Raw genomic sequence first — 24,705 nt, forward strand, 5'->3', positions numbered from 1 at the left:
ATCATTTCTTTTTCTTCAAATCCTGAGCATAATTGAAGCCATTTATTTTGCAGGTGGAATTTCATAGACTGTCTATTTCAACTGAGAGTCAGGTGAAACAAAACAGTGTTCCTTAAACTTGCTTTAACTTTTAGTTCTATATGATATGCATGAACTCATAGACATTTGCAAGTAATACCAAGCCTTGGAGTCACTAGTTTGAATTTCCTTTATAACAATTTGTATGCAGCTTTCCTTTTTGGACTAACAGTTTTACTGACTTTAGGAAACAAGTAACTGGTATTTGATGGCAAGAAATTGATACCTTGAGTTCTTACTAGGACCAGTGTGCAACTTTGATTTGATTTTCTTTATTAAACTAGACTTAGACTTCCCACTTCTAAAAGTAAGTGATGGTGGCTAAGGATATGTCGCAGTGGTAGAACACCAGCCTAACAAGCATAAAACCCTGACTTTAAACTCCAGTACCTTCAATGAAAGAAAGAAGTACTACAGAGTACACTAGATTAGGTAAAGAGTTAATTTACACACACACACACACACACACACACACACACACACACACACACACTGTGTGAACAAGGTCCTGGATTTGATCTTAGCAGTACAAAAGTAAAGGAAAAGGAATCTATTCTTGGATTCTGTTCCCAAAGTAGGACTTTATTGTTACTATGAGAGATGTATATGAAAGTTATTGTGGATCCATCCATAAAGGAGAAACATCTGAATCAGTCTAGGAGTTGGTAGAAATCACCAAAAACCATAGTGTCTTTATTTTTCTCTATAGACAGCAATAAACGGGTTATTCTAATATACAAAGAAGTAATTCATACAAACACCAATAATTTCTTTTAAAAATCTGGAAATTTATTTGGTTGTAAAATCTGTAAGTTGAGAATGTACTAATTTGGTCCCTCCTTGAAGCATTTTTTGCGAAAAGTTTCAATCTCCTCTTGCTTTAGAAGTAGAATTTGGGTAGCTTACCATAGTACAGTTACAGAAGAAGTGGGGGGGCAGTGAAATAAACCGTCATTGGTTTATTTCTTGGAAAAGGGGAATCAAACCATTTTGGAGAAAAATGAGCCAGTGCTTAAAGTTGAATTTGAAGCAGACTTAGAGTGCAGACAACAAATACATTTTGACATATGTATTCAAGAACAAGAATAGAAGAAGGAGCCCTATTTTTTTTAAAGTGCTCATTTTACCATTTTCCCAGATAATTTCTATAATCTGAACATTTTGCTATTTGAAAGGTGAAAAAATAGCATGCTGTATGGAATACTTAAAATAATGTTCTTGGTTAACCACACTCATTTTGTTAAGAGTGATTGGCTACACATTTTCCCTGTGCATAGTCCCATGTTACTTACTTTCAGGCTCACTATAGATGTAGAACTGGAAGTCTGTGCTCCCAGCTAGATCAAACTTGATTTCCCAAGCTACTCCATCTGGTTCTTTTTTACACATCCAATACCTGTAGACCTTCACTAGGAATATAATCTGTGATTTGTGAGCATTGGGTTGTCATTACTTTCCTATTTCTGTACTAATTTTCATCCTTGTGTTGTATCTAATTTTTTTCATTCCAAGCCCTTTTTCTCGACTCACTAAGGTCTTTTGTCTGGGCAAAAACATTTTACTTTGCCCTGTATGACATTTCAAATAAATCCATTTCTTCAGGTAAATGATAATGGGCCTGGCTAGTTATTTAAATCCTGTGTACTTTAGCTCTACTAATAATTTCTTAAGGTATTTAAGATATGTTGTAGCTGCCTGTCTCATGACTTAAAAATTTTGTTTTTCATAGTCCAATGGTGGTCATTCTTTGGGTGTGGATATGATGTCACCGGCTTTTCTGGTAATTGCTCTTATCTTATATTCCATTCACAGGAACTCTGAATAAACTACTGTATAAATTATTGTCGACTATTTGATTGAAAAGAAATACAAAATTAATTAAGACCCAAAATACTTATAAAACAACTTTATATATGAGCTGGAGTCTACATGTTTTCCAATAAGGTTGTTTGAAAGAGTTGAATTTCAGCCACGTTTCCATTGCAGACAAAATTCTATTAAGTATTTGTTAAGTATAGAGTTAATGACTTATTCTTTCAACTACTAAAATTTATTACATTCTTACTAGCACCAGGCATTTATACTGGACAGCCTCAGTATCACCTGGGAATTTACTAAAATACTCTTTTTTTGTTTTGCTTTGGTGGTAAAGTGGTGCAAACTCATTGTTTTGTGCTTACTAGAGACCTTGTACTTTTTCTAGGAGTCAGCCTCCCACTCAGATTCTCCTATCACTGTCTCTAATGTAGCCAGGATTACAGGACTACCATGTCCAACTTGTTGAGATGTCACTGATTTATTTTTGCCTGGACTTGAACTGTGAACTTCCTAGCTATACCTCCCTAATTAACTAGAACTGTAGACCTAGATCACCATCTCTGTCCTTTGCCTTGTTGGGTATTTGTTACTTTTGTGCTGCTGGTGGGGCATGAATTCAGGGCCAGAGCTCTGTCCCTTTACTTTTTCACTCAAAGCTTGCTCTGTACCACTTGAGCCACAGCTCCACCTCCATTGTGTGTGTGTGTGTAATTACTTGGAGATAAGAATCTCGTGGACTTTCTTGCCTGGGCTGGCTTCAAAATGCAATCTTTCAATATAGATAGGTTGCTAGTATTACACCAGCGCCAGGCCTGGTTTTGTTTTTTGTTGCTGTTGTTGTTGTTATTGTTTGTTTTGTTTTGTTTTTGTGGGTCATGGAGCTTGAACTCAGGCTGGGCACTATTCTTGAGATCTTCAGCTCAAGGCTACCACCCTACCCTTGAGCCAAGCCCCACTTCCTGTTTTCTAGAGTTTAACTGCAGGTCCTTTTGTGCCCAGGCTGACATTGAACCTTGATCCTCAGATCTCAGCCTCCTGAGTAGCTAATATTACAGGAGAGAGCCACCACACCCAGCTGTTTTTTTTTGTTTTGTTTTTTGGGTTTTTTGGGGGTTTTGTTGTTGTTGTTTTGCTGTTGGTGGTTGTAGGGCTTGAACTCTAGGCCTGGGCCCTATCCCTTAGCTCTTTTTGCTCAAGGCTAGAGCTCTACAACTTTGAGCCTCAGCACCATTTCCAGTTTTCTGATGTCTAACTGGAGATAAGAGTCTCAAAGACTTTTCTTCCCAGACTGGATTTGAACTGCAATCCTCAGCTCTCTCCCTCCTGAGTAACTAGTATTACAGGCACAAGCCACCAGCACCTACCTCTGCTTGTTGTTTTTTTTTAAATTGATTTACCTTTTATTGTTGTGTTGTTGATTCTTCATATATTCTAGATATAATTTCTTATAGAATCTATGATTTGTATATATTTTCTGGCATTCTATGAGTTACCTTTTCGCTATTTCAATGTTTTTTTCTCCCCCCCCCTTTCTCTTTCTTTCTGTCTTTCTGTCTTTCTGTCTTTCTTGCTTTCTTGCTTTCTTGCTTTCTTGCTTTCCTTCTTTCTCCAGTCCTCGGGCATGAACTCAGAGTCTGGGCCCAGTCCCTGAGCTTATTGGACCACTTGAGGCACAGTGCCACTTCTGACTTTTTCTGTGTATGTGGTACTGAGGAATCAAATCTAGGGCTTCATTATTGCTAGGAAAGCACTCTAACACTAAGCCACATTCCCAACTTTCAATGATATATTTTTTTGCCAGTCCTGGGCCTTGAACTCAGGGCCCGAGCAGTGTCCTTGGGCTTCCTCAAGGCTAGATCTCTACCACTTTCGCCACAGCACCACTTGTGTCTGCTTTCTATGCATGTGGTACCGAGGAATTGAACCCGGGTCTTCGTGCATGCTAGGCAAGCACTCTACCACTAGGCCAAACTCCTGGCCCCTCGATATTTTTTTTTTTGCCAGACATGGTCTTGAGCTCAGGGCCTGGGCACTGTCCTTGGACTTTCTCAAGGCTAGAGCTCTACCACTTGAGCCTCACCGCCGTTTCAGGCTTTTTTCTATGTATGTGGTAGCAAGGAATTGAACCTGGGTCTTGGTGCATGCTAGGCATGCACTCTACCACTAGGCCAAACTCCCAGCCCTCCCTCGATGTCTCCAATTTTGACAAAGTTTCATTTCTCTAGTTTTTTCCTTTTTGACTCATATTTTTGGTTTCATGTCTAAGACAGCTTGACCTAATTCAAGGTCACAAAATGTCACAAAAGTTTCATTCCATTTCCTGTTCTAAGAGTTCAACGATTTAGCTCTTACACTTGGATCTATAATTATTTTGGGGAGTGAGGACTCCCCAAGACTACCACCAGCTTCCTGTGGAGATTCATGAGAGAATCCACAGGACTCAAAATATAGTCCAACTCACAGATACAACTTATTACAGCATAATGCAAAGAAAGGTCAGCAAACAGAAAGTGTACTCAGCGAAGCACTTTCCTAACCCCTCCGGTTGAGTCATACAGCATGAACTTCCCTTTCTCTTTAACGAGTGTGACATGTGTGAAATGTTGTCAAACAGAGACTCTTGTTTAAAACTCAGTACTCAATTTTTTTATTGAAAGATGGTCTTATAAACAATCTTTGTCTGGAACATTTCAAAGCGGCATATTGTGGCAGGAATTCAAGTGTTCATAATCAGCAACATTCTAGTTGATGCCAGTAAAGAATCAACCCCATCAGCAGACTTTTCCAAGCATAGTAGTTCTGAATATCTGATATGGCAGTACACATCTATAATCCCAGGTATTTAGGGAGGCACAATGGGAGGAATTCAATCCACAACCATCTTAGGCAAAAACAGGTGACCCTATTTGAAAAATAAATTGAAAGCAGCTGGGGGTTTGGCCTAGTGGTAGAATGCTTGCCTACCACCCAGGAAGACCTGGGGTCGATTTCTCAGTACCACATACAGAGAGAGAGAGAGAGAGAGAGAGAGAGAGAGAGAGAGAGAGAGAGAGAGAGAGAGAGAGAGAGAGGGAGGGAGGGAGGGAGGGAGGGAGGGAGGGAGGGAGGGAGGGAGGGAGGGAGGGAGAGAGAGAGAGAGAGAGAGAGAGAGAGAGAGAGAGAGAGAGAGAGAGAGAGAGAGAGAGAGAGAGAGAGAGAGAGACTGAAAGCAAAAGGACTATTTGGGCACCAGTGGCTCATGCCTATAATCCCAGTTATTCAGGAGTCTGAGATCTGAAGGTCCTGAGTTCAATCCTCAGAGCCAGCAGGGGGAAAAAAGGCAAAAGGACTAGGATGTAATGCTGCCCCCTTTAGGGGAAGTTCATGGCCTCTGTAAATTTCTATATAGACATGCTTAATATGTTTCTACCAATCTCAGCAATCTCAGACACTTCTTAGTCTAACCAAAATGACAGCCCAAACCAATTACTATGTGCAGTATTTTCCATTTTTACTTTTTTGCCAGTCCTGGGACTTAAACTCAAGGCCTGAGCACTGTCCTTGGGCTTTCCTCAAGGCTAGCACTCTACCACTTGAACCATAGCACCACTTCGGCTTTTCTATGTATGTGGTACCAAGGAATCCAGACCCGGGTCTTCCTGCATGCTAGGCAAGCACTCTACCACTAGGTCAAACTCCCAGCTCCAGTATTTCTCCTTTTATAAGTTGTTTAGTTCACTTAGTATGTTTTTCAGGCTTTTCCATATTGTCATGCACTGAAAAAGACTTCCTTTTTATGCAAGTCGGAAAATATTTCATTGTGTTTGTGTGTACTTGTGACCTTTGCCTTTATATCATCTATTTTATTTTTTTTTGCGTAGCAGTGGAGCTTGAACTCAGGACTTATACTCGTGAGGCAAACACAACACAGTCTGAGCTATGTCCTCAGTCCTAGATTGCTTCCATATCTTGGCTAATGTGAGATCCTGGTCACCAGTTTTGAGGAAAATACACAGATAGAAGATTATTACATCTTAGGTTAATTGTATCTTTATTTTGAGGTATCTTAGATTGCATTCCATAGTGGAGTCCCTGTTGTGCATTCTATCAATTACGTATATGTCTGATTTCTTCACAATGTTGACATAGGGATCTTTTGAATGCTGCTCTCCTCCTAGATGTAGCAGGCCGTGATTTCTCTTCCTTTGATTTATAGTTCTCCGATGAGGAATATATTGAGCAATTTCCATTTACATATCTTCTTTGATGAAATATCTATTCAAGTGAAGTAAAAGTAGTTTTTGCCATTGATTTTTAAATCATACTTTTCTGAGTTCATTTATTAGGTGTAGTTGCTTTGAATGAATACATTAAAATGTTCAATATGGAAAAACGTGAGCTGCAAATAGAAATTGTGTTAGTTTTTTTTCCAGTCTGAACAATTTGTATTTTTTTTCTTGCTTAATTGACTTGGCTAGAATCATCTACATAATATTGAGTGGGTGTGAGCTTGTCTATCTATGTGTTATTTTGATATCAAAAGAATAGCTTTAGTCTTGGTTATCTGGGCAGTTTTGGAAGGTTAAAAAGATTAAACCTGTTGAACTGAGCAAGTACTATTCTACCTAACAGTTTTGTCATTCAGGCATGTTGAATTTTGTTAAATGTACTATCTGCATCTATTCACATCATAGGGTTTTTATCCTGTATTCTATATGATATTATATTATTTGATATTTAAATATTTAAATAGCACATTGAATTGCTAAACTAGACGTTGCTTTATTTATTTTTTTTATGTTTTGTTGGTCGTGGGGCTTGAACTCTGAGCCTGGGCATTGTCTCTGAGTTCTTCAGCTTAAGGCTATTGCTCTACTACTTAAGCCACAGACTACTTCCAGTTTTTCAGGCTGTTAATTGGAGATAAATGACTCATCAACTTTTGTCCTTGGGCTGGCTTTGGACCATGATCCTCCTCTCAGCCTCCTGAGTAGCTAGGATTACAGGTGTGAACCACCAGTACCCATCTTATTATTTATTTTTTCCCAGTCCTGGGACTTGAACTCAGGAACTGAACACTGTCCTTGTGCTTTCTCAAGGCTTCACTCTACCACTTAAGCCATCACCCCACTTGTGTGTTTTTTTTCTGTGTATATGTAGTACCAAGGAATTGAACCCAGGGCTTCGTGCATGCTAGGCAAGCACTCAACCACTAGGCCACGCTCAAGGCCTAGACTTGCTTTATACATACATGTTATACATACATGTTATCTGGTTTTGTATTGGGATAATGTTGGTCTCACAGAGTATGTTAAGAACTTGTACCTCACCTTCGTTTTTTTTTAAAAAAAAAGTTTGTGAAGGATTATGAAATACTTGTAGACAAGTTGATATTTTCATAGAAACAATTTTGGGTTTTCTTTTTCTTTTCTTTATTGTACTGGAGGGTTTTTTGAAAGTACTTTCATTTCAACATGAGCACTTGTGCTTCCTATGACTGAAGCAACTCCTCTGATCTATACCTTCAGTACTGTTTTTCCCTTTCTAATGTCTTGGTCCCCATTTCCCTCCCCCTACCCCCTTCCTATCCTATTTCAAATAACCAAATACGCATATATACAATATATCAAATAACAAGGTGAAATACTGTAACAATATGAGATAACCAAGGAACAGCAAAAGAGATGAGAGATAACATAATACATTAAAGACAACAATCACTCATTATATAGCTTTTGTTCTATATCCTAGAGGTTCTTTCATTTATCATCATACTATATGGCCTTGTGTATCTAGGTATTGTTCTACTGCAAATCTCTGCTAGGAGAGCCCAAGGTTTCTACTGATTAGGACAAATGAGGGAAACCATTGAGCCTATGTTCCTTTGAGTCTGGCTTACTTCACTTAATATGATTTTTCCTAAGTATTTCCATTTCCTTACAAATGGGGCAATGTCATTCTGACAGCAGCATAGAATTCCATTGTGTATAAATATCACATCTTGTTGATCCACTCATCAACTGAGGGGCATCTGGGTTGGTTCCATATGTTTGCTATGGTAAATAGTGCTGCAATGAACACCATTGTGCTGGTGGCTTCAATATGACCTTGTTTCTGGATGATTGGGTAAATGTCAAGGAGTGGAATTGCTGGGTCATAGGGGAGCTCTATGTTTAGTCTTTTGAGGAACTGCCATACTGCTTTCCATAGTGGTTGAACAAGTTTGCACTCCCACCAACAGTGTAGTAGTGATCCCTCCTGGCCACATCCCCACCAGCATCTGTTGTTATTAGATTTCTTGATCCTGGTCATTCTAACTGGAGTGAGGTGGAATCTTAGAGTTGTTTTGATTTGTATTTCTTTTATGGCCAGAGATGTCGAGCATTTCTTCATGTATCTATAGGCCATTCTTATTTCTTATTCAGAGAAGACTCTTTTTAAGGCTTTGGCCCATCTTTTACTGGGATGGTTGTTTCTTTGGAGATTAGTTTTGGAGTGATTCAATTTTTTGAGCTGTTGATTTATTTTAGATATGAGGCCTTTGTTGTATGGTTAGTGAAGAACTTCTCCCACTCTGTAGGCTTTCTAGTTAGTTTGCTAGCTATGTCCTTTGCCATAGAGAAGCTGTGCAGTTTAATGCATTCCCACTTATCCAGATTTTCTCTGATTTGTTGTGATTCTTGGTCCTTATTAAGAAAGTTTCAACCTGTGCCAAGGAGACCTAGTGTGTCTCCTATTCCTTCTTGTAAAGTTTTCATTGTATCTGCTTTTACCTCCATGTCTTTGATCCATTTGGAGTTAATTCCAGTGCAGGGTGACAAAGAAGGATCCAACTTTAGTTTTCTGCAGGTGCTTAACGATTTCTGCCAGCATCCCAGGTTACTTATTTTTTGTTGGGATAATGTATAGAGGGGTTACAGTTAACATTCATCAGATAATAGGTGTACTACTTCTCAAACATTGATACCCCTTCTCATGTTTTTCCCCCTTCCCCTCCCCCAGCTCTTCCAAATCATCTTGTTTCTCCCTCTGCCCTTCCCTATTTCAAAAAGACAAATAAATATATATACAATATACCAGGTAACAAAGTCAGATACAGTAACCACATGAGATTAAGTGTAAGGGGAAACATAAGAGAAAAGAAATCACTGCACATAGTACATTAACAACAACAATCACAAAGATAAAGCTCTTATTTCCATATCCTACAGTTCATTTTGTTTAGTCTCATCCGATATGACAATATGACAATATGTACATAGGTTTTGAGCTATTGTGATCCTCTGTTAGGAGAGTCCTAGATATGTACTAATTATGACAAATGAGAGAAAGCATGGAGCCTATGTTCCTTTGGCTGACTACACTTAATATGATATTTTCAGTCTTTCCATTTCTTTACAGGTAGGGCGATGTCATTCTTTCTGACAGCAGCATAAAATTCTATTATATATAAGTACCACATCTTCTTGATCCATTTACATACTGAGGGGCATCTGATTGGTTCCATATCTTAGCTATGGTAAATTGTACTGCAATGAACATCATTGTGTTTGTGGCTTTAGTATGTCCTTGTTTCTGGAGTTTTGGTTAAATGCCAAGGAGTAGAATTGCTGGGTCATAGGGGAGCTCTATGTTTAATCTTTGGAGGAATCACCATACTGCTTTCCATAGTGGATGAATGAGTTTACACTCCCACCATCAGTGTAGTAGTGATCCCTCCTGGACACATCCCTGCCAGCATCTGTTGTTATTAGATTTCTTGATCATGGCCATTCTAACTGGAGTGAGGTGGAATCTTAAAGTTGTTTTGATTTGCATTTCTTTTATGGTCAGAGATGTCGAGCATTTCTTCATGTGTCCATAGGCCATTCTTACTTCCTCTTCATAGAAGTCTCTCTTTGGTATTTAGCCAACTTTTAATGGGATGGTTGTTTCTCCAAGTTACATTTTTGAGCCCACAGTCTTGCTTTTTATCCAGAAACTTGTCTGTGCACTGGTCCATTTGCTTGTAGGCTTCCCATTCTATTGGCATGACAGGCATATGCAACTATTTCCAGCTTTCTTCTATGGATATGGATTTTACTGCTTAGACTTTGATCATATTGCAACCTTCCCAAACTCAACCTCTCACTTAGTTGGGATAACAAGTACAAGTCACTATATCAATTGTGGGCTGGGACAGTGTCTTTTCTGCTCAAGCTAGCCTCAAATTGTGATCCTCCCATTCTCAGTCTTCCAAGTAGTTCAGATTACAGACATGAGCCACTAGTCCCTGACTTTATTGTCTATTTTTCTACATTTAATTTTTCCTTTATTAATTTTTATTATTTCTTTCATTATGCTTACCATCGATTTAGTTTGATATTTCATTTTTGTTGTTGCTCCCTTAATAATGGTTGTTACTAATTTGCGATCACTAAGCTTTGTAATACAAACTTATATAACAGAAATTACTCTTAAGTACTCATTGGCTGTATCCATAAACTGTTTTTGTTTTTGCTTTTTTTTGTACCAGCCCTGGGCATAGTCACTGTCCCTGAGATATTTTGGTCAGTGCTAGAGCTCTAACATTTGAGTCAAACCTCTACTTCTAGGTTTTTGTGGGGGATGATTAATTGGAGATAATAGTGTCATGGACTTTCCTGTTTGAGCTGGCTTTGAACCATAATCCTCAAATCTCAATGTCCTTAGTAGTCAGGATTACATTCATGAGCCATCAATGTCCAGCTCCCAAAAGTGTGTGTGTGTGCACACGTGGCATATGCTCCGGGGGTTTGAACTCAGGGCCTGTGTGCTGTCCTTTAGCGTTTATGCTCAAGGCTAGCACTGTACTTCTTGAGTCACGGCTCAACTTCAGCCATTTAGTGGTTAATTGGAGATAAGAATCTCACACTTTCCTGTTCAGATGTCCTTCGAGCCATGATCCTCAGATCTCATCCTCTTGAGTAGCTAGGATTATAGGCATGAGCCATTGGCGCCCAGTTGGAGAACACATTTTATATGACCTAAATTATTTTAAATTATATTGTGGCCCATGACTGCCATAAACTAAGGCATTTACTACATAGAAGTTAAATGGAGATAACCAGATAAAGAGACAGTTAAAAATGTCTTCTGATGAGATTGAAGGTACTGTTCAGATGGTAGAATGGCAGCTAATAAGCAAGAACATCAGGTACCAAGTTCAAGTCTCAGACCTTAAAAAAGAAAAGAATGTGTCATGTTGGCCAAGTGTGGTGGTTATCACCTAAAATCTCAAATCTCAACTACTTGGGAGGTAGAGATAGGAGCGTTGAAGAAGGCCATCCCAAGCAAAGAGTTAACCAAGAGCAAAGTAAATATGTTGCTTCATACATGTAATCTCAGCTACAAGGGAAGCAGAAGTAGGATCAGAGAGCCTAAATTGGAGTCCTCCCTGAAAAATAACTAGAGCAAAAAGGGCTAAGGATGTGGCTTTACTTGTTGCTTTTTCCTAGCAAGTATGAGACCTTGAGTTCAAACCATAGCAACACACACACACACACACACACACACACACACACACACACTCACACAAAATGTCCTTTATCTTCATTATTTCTATGGTTCTGATGTATCACCAGATTGCTTTCTAAATTGATTATACAATTTGACAGCTGTATATGTCTTCTAGCATCTCTGCTTCCTTGTTATCTTCGCTATTTCAGTTAGTATGTGCTTTATAATTCTACAGAATAGATTTTCTTGTTTACTTTGCTGTAATACTTAGTCAAAGAAGTAAACCACTTTTGATTTATATTCTTTCCTCTCTTCTGCCAAGTCCCCTGGAGCCAGCATGGCTCCAAGTAGCGGGCCCTTTCCTAATGCATGTGAGCAGCAGCCATCCAGAGATAGTCGACAGGGCCAGTGGCAGCGCCGAAGGAGGTTGGATGGAGCACTGAATAGAGTCCCAATTGGATTTTATCAAAAAGTATGGAAAATTTTGCAGAAGGTAAGCATCACACATGGTTGCTATCTCTTTCCTCTGCCTAAAATCTTTTGTCTCCCTTGCTTATATGGTTGGAATTATATAAAGATATATACTTAGACAAAAAAAACCTGAAGAAAAGATATAAATAAAACAGTTGATTGTTTACTGTGGCATTTTTCATAATTTACTCTTTTTCTTTTGGTCAGTTCTGGGGCCCGAACTCAGGGCCTGGGCACTGTCCCTGGGCTATCTCCAGACTAGTGCTCTACCACTTGAGTCACAGCACTCTGGCTTTTTCTGTGTATGTGGTACTGAGAATCAAACCCAGGGCTTCATGAATGCTCGGCAAGCAGTCTACTACTGGGCCACTCTCCCAGCCCCAATAATTTAGTCTCTTTTGATTATTGTTGTAATTTTTGTTTATTGATTGATAGATTTGTTTATTTATTTATGTCATTGTGGGGCTTGAACTCAGGGCCTTGGATACTATCCCTGAATTCTTTTTGCTCAAGGCTACCCATTCTACCACTTTGAGCCACAGCTCCACTTCTAGTTTTATGGTGGTTAATTGGAAATAAGAGTCTCACAGACCTTACTGCCCCAGCTGGCAGTAGTTTTTTGTTTTTTTGGTTTTTTTGTTTTTAAATCATGACTTCTCTGTTTTGAGCCATGATTGAACACTGTGAGACATTGGGATACATGCATTTGTTGCTGCTTGAAAGATCTGATGCTAAAGAGCCAGCTTTCTTTGGAGCTCTTGTAAGCTCTGTTATTTGTGTCTTTTTTGCCAGTCCTGGGCTTGAGCTCAGGGCCAAAGCACTGTCCTTGGACTTTCTTAAGGCTAGAGCTCTACTACTTGAGCCTCAGAACCACTTCCGGCTTTTTTCTATGTATGTGGTACCGTGGAATCGAACCCAGGTCTTCGTGCATGCTAGGCAAGCACTCTACCACTACACCAAACTATCGGCCCTATTTGGGTCTTTTTGTAACCACATATCACTATAATGATATAAATGCAGTTTCTTGGCAATCTGTGTGTCTTTTACATATATTTCTCTTGGATGAAAATTACTGAACAAATGCAAAACCATGGTGATACTAATGGCCCAAAGATTCTCTGTCATTGTTTTTTTATATTATTGCTATTCATTTACTTTGTTTTGAGATAAGATCTCATTCTTTAGCTAAGGCTATTTAGCCTTGGATTAGAAATCCTCTTGCCTTAGCCTCCAAAAGTGCTGGAACTGATGTAATATAGCGCTATAATAGCATTATATAGTCCATATTACCTAGATAAAATATAGCCTAGCCCAAAGATTTTCTTACTGTAATCAAAGTCCCCCCGCAAAGGCCTATTTTGCCCAACACACATAAAGGCACATGACATCATGGCGATGGAAGCTTTGGGGGACCAGAAAAATCTGTTCATCCATGAGGCCCATTTATAGTACCTTTTGTCCCAATTTTTCTTCATGAGGATCTCCCATTCAAGCGCTGTCTAGATTGTGCTTTCCTTTCAGCCAACATAGCATGATGATGACAAAAACAATTTTTTGTACCAATGCTGGGGCTTGAACTCACAGCTTTCTGCACACTTGGCTTTCTTGCTCGTGTCTGGTATCGTACCCCTTGAGCCACACATCCAATCCTGACAGATTTTTTTGTGTGTCAGTCCTAGTGCTTGAACTCAGGGCCTTAGGTCTTTTTGCCTTTTAAGGCTCCAAGTTAGTGCTTTACCATTTGAGCCACATCCCCCCTTCTGGCCTTTTGGTGGTTATTTGAAGATAAATTGTGGACATACCTTCAAACTGTCTGGGCTGGTTTGAATTGCTATCCTCAGATCTCAGCCTCTGGAATAGCTAAGATAACAGACATAAGCCACTAGCACCCGACAAGACACACACACACACACACACACACACACACACACACACATATAATGTCTCCAGTTATGCATGAATTGTGCTAATTCAACTTACTGGGCCTGTATTAAGGGCTCTTCTTCTCAGACACCATGCAAGGGCACTATGAAGTATCTATATGAAGTATCTATTCATCAAGGAGTTGAATGGGTCAGTGGCTACTTCCTTTTGGTGTTTTTTTAAAGAAGGGATTATATTTATTTATAAGATGTATAACATCGTAACAAAACACAGAACTAGACAAATTTCTTCAGCATACTATTACAGATTAAATTCAATTATAAATAGAAAATAAAGGAACTTTAAAAAGTTTATATTACCTAGAGCTGATGAATAAATGACACAATAGGAACAAATGGAAGGAAAAGGAATCTAAGCTTAGAAATATTGGGGCTGAAGATATTATCCAGTGATAGTGTGCTTGGGCAAAGCTCTGGGTTCTAAGCTCAGTTTAGTGTATGGTTACTTCATAAATAGCAGCTATGATGCAAGACCAAATGGTTTGTAAGCAAGATACCTAAGTACAAGGCTGCACTTACACAAGAGAAGGAATGTGTTGTCTTTTGTGATTGGGTCTTTTGTGTCAGAAGCAAAACCTGGGCTTAAGATGATGTAAGAGGCATAGCACATGCCTTTTGGAGTCTGACAGTGACATGACTCTGTACGTATGTTTGAAGGTTGACAATTCTTTGTGCATACTTACTTGGTATATGGAGTACGGGAAAGAGTGTTTAGTAAAACCAGTAAACCTCTTGGACCATACTCTTTCTCTGACTGTTTAATATATAGAGTGTTTTGACTTATTCAGAATTGAAAATAAGTCATTAATTCCTGTTGCTTTTTAATAATTCAGTTTGAAGTGATGGGGAAGATACTGATACTTCCCTGTGGTTATGCATCATGCAGTTCATGAAGCACACTTTGAAATATGAAGTCTCATCTTTTTTTTTCTGGTCTTGACCTCTGGGCCTGGACACTGTCCCTGAGCTCTTCAGCTCAAGGCTGTCTCTTCACCACTTGAGCCACAGTGGCATGAAGCGTCATCTTTTCACTTCCAAGTTGTTTAGCATATACCTTGTGTTCTTATATCTCATGACCTCGTGTCCTTTCTGCTTTGTAGTGTCATGGACTCTCTGTGGAAGGTTTTGTTCTTCCTTCTTCAACCACTAGGGAGGTAAGCTTCTATCTTTGACATTTGTATGATGGAGAGCTGCCTGTTATAAGTATTTCAGTGATCCCTTCTTGGGCTGGGAGTTTTGCCTAGTGGTAGAGTGCTTACCTAGCATGAACGAAGACCCGGGTTTGATTCCTCAGTACCACATACATAGAAAAAAGGCGAAAGTGGTGCTGATGCTCAAGTGATAGAACTCCAACCTTGAGAAAGTCCAAGGACAGTGCTCAGGCCCTGAGCTAAAGCCCAGGGCGGGCAAAAAAAAAATAGTGATCATGGGCCGGGAGTTTGGCCTAGTGGTTAAAGTGCTTGCCTAGCATGCACAAAGACCCGGGTTCGATTCCTCGGTACCAAATACGTAGAAAAAAGCCAAAAGTGGTGCTGAGGCTCAAGTGGTAGAGCTCTAGCCTTGAGAAAGTCCAAGGACAGTGCTTAGGCCCTGAGCTCAAGCCCAGGACTGGCAAAAAAAATAGTGGTCACTTTTAAAGTACCAGACCTATGCTTTTATATGTCAACTGAATATGAAATACATTTGAAGAAAGGAGAGACATTTTTTAATGAATACAAACGTTAGAGAACAGTTGTATATTATCTTAATTATATAAGAAGAGCTTCTTTTAAACATTGTTAGTCTACATAAGACTACATCAGAATTGGAGAGAACAGAAGAGCTAGTAATCCAAAAACAAATGACTTATATTCCCCATCCTTTTTATCCCCACGTTTCTTTAGTAGGATACTTTTAGCCTTTTAGTGATCCTAAGTTCTAATTAAATCTCGGTGTTACCTGGATACTGAAACGTGGCCTAGTAGAACCATCAGAGAGGGAGTCTGAAAATCAGTGTTTTGAAATGTTATTTAATGATGTTAATATATAACCATGGTTAGAAAATACTTCCACAATCCACAGACATATAGTAGCATATGCTTTAATATTTTCTTTTTGTAGTAATACACTATGAGTAATAAGATGAGGTGGTTGGGGCTAGGAGTTTGACTTAGTGGTAGAGTGCTTGCCTAGCATGCACGAAGACCGGGGTTCAATTCCTTGGTACCACATACATAGAAAAAGCCAGAGGTGGTGCTGTGGCTCAGGTGGCAGACTCTAGCCTTGGGAAAGTCCAAGGACAGTGCTCAGGCCCTGAACCCAAGCCCAGGACTGGCAAAGAAAGAGTAGGTGATAGAAAATTGTCAGGAGCCCTGGGATTGGTACAGATAGCAGCTGGGGTGCCTTATTCCAAGCATGTAATGCTTGAGGCATATGTATTGACAACAGGCATTTTCTGTAACATGTCTCTCTTCTCTTCCTTTAAGCAGCCTACTTCTCTCTAAAAGAACCTCATGCTTCTTTTTATTTATTAATTATGTTTAGCTTTTATTACTTATTTGAATCTGAAGTTGGAATCCAGGATATCACACATGGTAGGCAAGTTTTTTTGTTTTTTTTTTTTTTACCATTGAGTTACAGGCTCAGCCCCAACTTCATGGTTTTATGATGTTGGAAATGGAGTTTTTACATAATTTTGCTTTTCTTTTCTGCTCATTATTGGTGCTTGACCACTTGAACCATTCCTCCAGACTGGCTTTTTGCTGGTCATCTTGGAGGAAGGGTCTTATGGAATTTTCTGCCCAGAATGACTTTGAATCTTGATCCTCTAGAGTTTAACTTCTTGAAAAGCTAGGCTTATAAGTCCATGAGTCACTATCAACAGGAACTTTATACTTAAAAAAATATTGTAAAGGGGATAAGTCTATGCTATTTAATGTCCATTTTATTCTAGAGGCACTTAAGTAATTATATGTAATAATTTTATTTAATTATATGCATATAGATATGTATATAATTTTAAGGTCTAATTGATTTTTTTCCTTTATTCACAGTCATCAGATTTATTCTCTTTTTTTGCCAATCCTGGGGCTTGAACTCTGGGCCTGAGCACTGTCCTTGGGCTTTCTCAAGGCTAGAGCTCTACCACTTGAGCCACAGCACCACTTCTGGCTTTTTCTTTGTATGTGGTACCTAGGAATTGAACCCACGTCTTGGTGCTAGGCAAACACTCTATAACTAGGCCAAATGCCTGGCCCCACGATTTATTCTTCTAAGTAACTGTAAAAATCCATGAAGTTCCTTTGCCCTTATAGGACATTATGCAACAGTTCCCATATTTGGTTTCCTTTGCATTTTCCACTTGTGATGAAAGCTGTTATAAACATTCTTGTATACAGAACTTTTTCCTTCTACTGAATTATTTTCTTAGGATGAACTCCTAGCAGTAGGATTATGGGTTAGAGGGCATTGACATTTTTATGAGTGACTCAGTATTTCTTGCCAGATTGCCTTGCGCAAAGGCTGAATCATTTCATTCCATTACATTAAAGAGAGTAAATCTGAGCTCATAGCCACAGAGTTTACATTGTCTTTCAGATGAGGGATGGATGCTTCTGGCAGTGGGCTCCTAGGACATGTTTTCCTTTTATTCTATGATAGATGACTCCAGGGGAGATTAAGTTCTCTGTCCATGTGGAGTCTGTCCTGAATCGTGTACCTCAGCCAGAATACCGTCAGCTTCTAGTTGAAGCCATCCTTGTTCTTACCATGCTGGCAGACATTGAGATTCATAGCATTGGAAGCATCATTGCTGTGGAAAAAATAGTGCATATTGCCAATGACTTGTTCCTTCAAGAACAGGTAGGTAAATGTGTGATTTTTCTCAAGAACAATGTTTCAAGCTAAACTGACTGCATTCCAAGCTCCTCCTCACTAAAAGCCTGTCTTTTTCTTATGCTCTTTTATCCATAGCTCTGGGCTTTCTTTAGAGGGGCTGTAAAATCTGTTTGAAAAAGAAGTGCGCTGCAGAATTGTATGTGTCTGTGTTAATTTTTTAACTATTACATGTAAGCTAATATGGCAATACGTGCCTACAATCCCAGCACTCTAAAGGTGGAAGCAGGAAAATTGTAAGTTACAGACCAGCAAAAAAACAAAAAGAAAACATTTTTAATAACCGAAAAAACTGGAGCCAGGAGTTTGGCCTAGTGGTAGAGTGCTTGCCTAGCATGCACGAAGACCCGGGTTTAATTCCTTGGTACCATATGCACAGAAAAAAGCCAGAAGTGGTGCTGAGGATCAAGTGGTAGAGCTCTAGCCTTGAGAAAGTCCAAGGACCACGCTCAGGCCTTGAGTTCAAGTCCCAGGACTGGCCAAAAAATAAAAAAGAGAATCTCAGGTCCTTTTGTTGGGCGTGGTGTCTCATGCCTGTTATCCTAGCTACTCAGGAGACTGAGATCTGAGGATAAAGGTTCAAAGCCAGCCCAGGCACAAAAAGACCTGAGACTCTTGTCTCCAATTAACCTCTAGAAAACGGGAAGTGGGGCTTGACTCAAGGGTAGGGCAGTAGCCTTTACCTGAAGAGCTCAGGGATAATGCCCAGGCCTAGAGGTAGGGTGGTAGCCTTGAGCTGAAGAGCTCAGGGACAGTGTCCAGGCTGAGTTCAAGCCCCATGACCCACAAAAAAAATGGGGCCAAGAGTTTGGCCTAGAGTTAGAATGCTCGCCTAGCATGCTCGAAGCCCTGGGTTCAGTTCCTCGGTACCAAAGCCAGAAGTGGTGCAGTGGCTCAAGTGGCAGAGCACTAGCCTCAAGCAGAAAAGTACCTAAGGACCGTGCCTATTACTTGAGATCAAGTCTCAGGACTGGCAGAAAAAGCAAACCATTAACTACTTCCTGGGCAGTGGTGTCTCATGACTGCAATCCTAACTACTCAGGAAGCTTCGATCTGAGGATCATAAACCACATGGGCAGAAAGATCTGTGTGACTGTTATCTCCAATTAACCAGCAAAATACCAGAAGTGAAGCTGTGGCTCAAATGTTAAGATTGCCAGTCTTCAGTTAACAGAGTGTCCAGGACCTGAGATAAAGCCCCTGTATTGGCACCTAAGTTAAATAAACAAATAAATAGATAAATAAATAAGTAAACTTTCGTGAGCATATTCCAAATATTGCCTAACAGCAGGAACATAAAAGGGAAGATTGGCCAGGTGCCGGTGGCTCACACCTGTAATCCTAGCTGCTCCAGAGGCTGAGATCTGAGGATAGCGATTCAAAGCCAGCCGGGTCACCAAAGTCAGGGACAGCACCTACTCCCTGGACTCAAGCCCCATGACCAACCAAGACATGTTTAGATATTCATGTCCATAGTCCTAGCACCTGTAACTCATACCTATAATCCTAGCAACTCAGGAGTCTGATGTCTGATGATTAAAATTTGAAGCTAGCTGAGTTAGAAAAGTCTGTGAGACTCTTATCTCCAATTAACAACCAAAAAGTGGTGAAAGTAGATCTATGACTCAAGTGGTAGAATATCAGCCTAGAGTACAAAAAGCCAAGGCAGAGTGAGAGGCTCTGAGTTCCTGACCCCAGGAGCAGCACAGCCAACAATGTGTCATTTTGGAAATAACCCTCATGCATTCCTGGCTAAATAGCTTAGTAGCCAACTAACAAGAAATGGGGAAGAGGCAATGAGTTATACTAACCAGGATTTTACTTGGTAGGATTAGTAATTTTTTTTTCCTTTCCCATGTGTTTTCCCATCCTTCAAAACCAAAACAGAAAACCCTCGGCGCAGATGATACCATGTTGGCAAAGGATCCCGCATCCGGCATCTGTACTCTTCTATATGACAGTGCTCCCAGTGGCAGGTTTGGCACCATGACCTACCTCTCCAAAGCAGCTGCCACCTACGTGCAGGAGTTCCTGCCCCACAGTATCTGTGCCATGCAGTGAAGGCTTTGGGCCTTCTTGGTTGATTATGCATGGAACTGAATTGCTAGCACCTGATCACTCCCCTGGACCCCTCTCCAGCCCCATTCCTTCCAATAAGAAACAACTTTTCTGTTCAACTAACTGCTTTAGAAGAAAAGAACCTTACTTGGAGACTTACCATCAGTGTGCATATGCTCATCCAGGCCTTCCCAAATGGCTTCTATTTTGTTGATGGTTTCTAAAAATGTGCATGTGGTTTTATTCTTCAAATAATGTTATCAACTTATTTTCATAACTCCCATTTGGGGAACAGGTCTTAATAATTAACTTATTATTGAGGTTTGATGGGTTTTATATATCTAGTTATATTGTTGTCTATATGAGTGGTGGGTGCTTTGGGACATTGCTTCCAGTAAGTGGACTTTGAAGTGGTTGCATTTTACATTGCTGTAAATTAGAAATATCTACTAAGTGCCTTTTCCTAGGAAAAGAAAATACTACACCATAGTCCTCTTCTTCAATCACAGGTTGCCTTATTCAGAGTGATAAAATAGTTTCTCTGTAGAATCGCCTATTGTCCTCTGTCTCTTTCCTTGATGCTTTCTCCCTCTTTTTGATGGTCAATGCAAGCGGAGACGGCATCTTTTGTATTGATCCTTGAAGTTGCCTTTTATGAAGATGGTTGCGTCTCAGGGCAGAACACGTGGAATAGCCTAGAGCAATAAAATTGGGATCCCATTTCCAGACAGATATGTGGGCAGTGTTACACACATGCCCATGGGTGCCCACCATTGACTGCTCCTTGCAGATAGCCCTGCCTGGAATCCTTGCCTCTGAACCCCACATGGCACAGGAAATGGAAGCATCCATCTGCAATAAAGAAAAAGCTCAGCTGTCCATTCTGTAGCTGCTCTACTGAGCACATTACTTGTACTTTTTGTCTGTCTCACTTACCTATTCATTTGCTGCAGCCAACCAACTGGCCTCCTCTCAACTCCCTCCAAAACCTATTCTAAACTCTTCCACTTACATATTCACTCCCCGGATCTCATGGTATCTCTGTGTGTGTGTGTGTGTGTGTGTGTGTGTGTGTGTGTGTGTGTGTGTGTGTGCATGTATATGTGGGTAAATGTGCAATAGTTAAGTAGTTGTGACAAGACCATGTCTATAAGTACATTTGGTGGACTGAGTGAGTGGGGCAGAACTTCAACACACACACACACACACACACACACACACACACACACACACACACACTCACACACACGCACACAGGGGGAAGTGGAAGGTTGCCTCTAATCTTTTTTTCTGGTTTCATGCATAGGAATACTTACTTGGCGTAACATTTCTCCTACTTTTCCTTTTGATCTGTTAGTAGCAATAGCTAATTTCCTTGTTTGCACTCAGATTATCCTCCACTTGATTCTCCTAATTTCCCCTGGATTTGTAAGGGTTTACTCCAAGAAGAGGAATGGGAATAGGTGGGAAGACGATTCTATAAACACTTCTCCCAAAACAGTGGCAATCCTCTGAATGTACTGAACAAGTGAACATAGTAGGGTGATAGAAAACAGATGGTGGAGTAAAGAGAGGATGGCCCTGCCTTTAATACCTCTCTCCAAGCACATGGAAATACACAGTAAGTACCTTTCTCATTCATAATTTGGTCACTTTTGAAGAGATGATTCAATTGGGCCTGAAATTGTTTTTTCATTGACTGTAAGTGTGCTCCAGTCACAGGAAGTACGTCTGAAGTGCCATAGGTGAGAGCCATCACTTTTTTCCTGCATTCATTTGTCTGGATTGAGACTGATGGCAGCACCTCTCTGCGTTTAGTTGACAACTGTCTCTGTAACTCCAGACCACTCTAATTTAACTTTTCACAAAACTCTACTGACATTTTGTTCCTTTTAAGTTTGTAATACTTAAGAAAAAAACATGTTGGAATTTTTTAAGCATTCATGTTTTAAAAATAGAATAAAGAATAATAATTCTCAATTAAATCAAGTTTGGTGCCAATGCACAAAAATATGTGTTTTTATAATTAGAGACTATTTTGTGGATTTATTTTTAATTTACCTTTTAATGTCAAGGTGGTCTACAGAGGGGTTACAGCTACACATATAAAATAATGAATACATTTCTTGTCAAATATTGTTACCCTCACCATTTTTCCCACTTTTATTCTATGGATTTAGTTTATATACTGTTTAGTTATACAGTAGAGGCAAAGTTCATTAAGTAAACAAATGAATCATTTTAATATGTATTATATAGATGCTATATGTAAAGAGATACATTTGTGTTCAGATACATACTCAAACTAGGTTCACTAAATTTAACAGGTTTATTGAGGTCTTTGGGGAAAATGTTATGGTAGTGAAGTAAGGTGGAATTTTACTCAGAATTTTACTTGGACCCAAATGGTGCTTCTAAGCTAGTGGAGGGTACTTAAAAGAGTTTATCTCCTAGATAGTATAAATATTTGCATAATCTTATGTATAACATTCACTGGCCATTCTATAACAAAAAGGGGTGTAGTTAATTCAATATTACTACATTCCAGAGCTTTATTACAATTGAAGGGGCAGGAGTTGTGAATCTTTTGGGGTTGTTTGGGTTTTTTGTTGGTCCTAAGGCTTGAATTCAAGGCCTGGGCACTGCCCCTGAGATTTTTTACTCAAGGCTAGTAGGTTTCCACTTCAGCAACAGCTCCATTTCCAGCTTTTTAATGTTTCATTACAGGTAAAAGTCTCACAGACTTTTCTGAGCTGGCTTTGAATCACAGTCCTCAGATCTCAGCCTTCTGAGCAGCTAGGATTATAGGTGTGAGCTACCAGTGCCTGGATAAATCTGACTTCTTTTAAAGCTTTGCCTCAAAACAATCTGTGCTATTGATGCATGCCTGTAATCTTATCTATTCATGAGGCTAAGATCTGAGGATTGTGGTTTGAAACATGCCCAGGCAGGAAAGTCCATGAGACTGTATCTCTAGTAAGATACTCTGGAAAAAACAGCTGAAAGGGGCTCTGGAGCTCAAGTAGTAGAAGGCTAGCCTTGAGCACAAAGAGGCTCAGAATGGCGCCCAGGCTCTGAGTTCATACTGTAGAAGTAGCAAAAAAACAAAACTTTGTTCAACTTTTTAGTATGTGTTCAAACTACCCTTTCAGTAGTAGTATGGGGTAAGGAGAATGATGTAGAGTTTCCAAAAATATTAAGGAAAATTTGGAATAATAAGCAATAATAGTTTTTTAAACTACCAATATTTGAGTTCTTATCAAATGGCAGACATTAACATGTCGGCATATAGCACAGACTATCTTTCCTCACCTTCACAGTCAAATGATATTGTTGGCATCTTCATTTTATAACCAAGGGCATGGAGACTTCGACAGTTGAAGAATATTTTTTCAAAATCAAGCAGCTCATAAGTGGTACAACTGTAGTCTGGCTCAAAAGTTCGCATTCATAGAATAACATTCTTTGGTAAAGGCATTAGGGGGGAGTGTGAAAACAAGGTTAGCTGTTGTAACAGTGGTGGACAGATTATAAAATGAGCAAAGAAATTAGCCAAAAGGGTAGCACCTTTATTTTTGCCTAGGAAGCTTAATTCTACCATTTGAGGCATGCCTCCAGTCCTCTGTTTTTGTTAGCTGTTTTGGTTTTTTTCCAGTAGGAATTCACATTAACTTTGCCCAGGCCAGCTTTGAATTGTAATATTTTTGCCTCTGCTTCTGGAGTAACTGGGAACAAAGGCTTATGTCACTACACCTGGCTAGTTTTCTTTTTTTGTTGTTGTTTATTTTTTATGGGTCCTGGGACTTGAACTCTGGGCCTGGGCGCTGTCCCTGAGCTCTTCAGCTCAAGGCTACCACCCTACCCCCGGAGCCACAGCAACACTTCCCATTTTCTAGTTATTGGAGATAAGAGTCTCAAGTTCTTTAGTGCCCCAGCTGGCTTTGAACCTAGATCCTACACCAGGCTAGTTTTTTAGATAAGGTTTCACTATTTCCCCTGCTGGCCTCAAACGTTTATCATCCTGTCTCTACCTGATAGCTGGGACACACGCCTGTGTCCCCATACCTAACCTGGCAGTGCCCTTTAAAATTTTATTTATATATTTATGTATTCATGTATTTTCTAGGCAAGCACTCTTCCCACTAAGCCATATTCATAGTCCTGTTAGTGTCCTTTCAATATGTTAGCTTTTCATCTTACCTGCTTCTGCCAGCAACTGAAAGCAGGGGAAATTTTTTTTTAAAGTGGCGTAGTTCAACCTACCTGGCCTTGCAGGTTGAAACATTACCTTTAGCAACCGTGGTTTAAGACAGCAAGCCAAGTAATTGAGCAAGATCATCAGCTTAGTAAGCCATGATTCAGCTGCCTTCCTCTGAAGCCTTGAGTCCTGATTTCAGGACTATATATTTATTGAGCATATAGAAAACTGAGATTAGAGACGTGAAGCATGATCTGTATTGTCTTCATCATGAGCAAGGCACCAGACACTATAAGAATTGCTTCAGGAACAAGGTACCAATTCCAGAGCATGGTGCATCAATTTGCCTTTTTACAATTAAATTATCTTGCTACATTTTGTGCTGTACTAAGATGCTGGTTCTAGTTGAGAAGTAATACTCCTGCACTGAAAAGTTCAGCTGTCTCTCCAAATGTGAAGGAACAGCAAACACACACACACACACACACACACACACACACACACACACACACACACACACACACCTATTTCCAAGTTATCTGATGATCACAGTGAAAAATTTAGAGTTTTAATTGGTCTTCTGTATCCTGCCCGGTTCCTCCTACACTGCCTAGCCAAGAAGGCCCAGAACAAGCGTCATTATCTACTTAAAGTGCCAATATCTCATGATTTAAAATTTTCAGTCAATTTTTTTTGTTGGTCGTGGGACTTGAACTCTGGGCCTAGGTGCTGTCCCTGAACTCTTCAGCTCAAAGCTAAAGCTCTACTCCTGAGCCACAGTACCACTTCCAGTATTCTGGTGATTAATTG

At 39.8% G+C, this 24,705-nt stretch overlaps 1 protein-coding gene across 2 annotated transcripts in view; it reads left to right on the plus strand.

Annotated features, from left to right (window-relative positions):
- Window positions 1–21,618, plus strand: part of Phka1 (phosphorylase kinase regulatory subunit alpha 1) — a 141,321-nt gene extending 119,703 nt beyond the window's left edge. Inside the window, exons 28-33 of one of the 2 annotated variants that reach the window (XM_090326737.1) lie at window positions 54–92; window positions 1,808–1,858; window positions 11,675–11,845; window positions 14,867–14,920; window positions 17,406–17,606; window positions 19,527–21,618. In XM_090326737.1, the coding sequence (XP_090182863.1) occupies window positions 54–92; window positions 1,808–1,858; window positions 11,675–11,845; window positions 14,867–14,920; window positions 17,406–17,606; window positions 19,527–19,700 (690 nt within the window). In that variant the 3' untranslated portion in view covers window positions 19,701–21,618. The remainder of the gene's footprint in view (window positions 1–53; window positions 93–1,807; window positions 1,859–11,674; window positions 11,846–14,866; window positions 14,921–17,405; window positions 17,607–19,526) is intronic. The other variant, XM_090326738.1, reaches the window with a different exon arrangement.
- Window positions 21,619–24,705: the final 3,087 nt, after the last annotated feature.

The sequence above is a fragment of the Megascapheus bottae genome, chromosome X (assembly GCF_031878675.1).
Source record: "Megascapheus bottae isolate mThoBot1 chromosome X, mThoBot2.hap1, whole genome shotgun sequence".
Classification (NCBI taxonomy): Eukaryota; Metazoa; Chordata; class Mammalia; order Rodentia; family Geomyidae; genus Megascapheus; species Megascapheus bottae.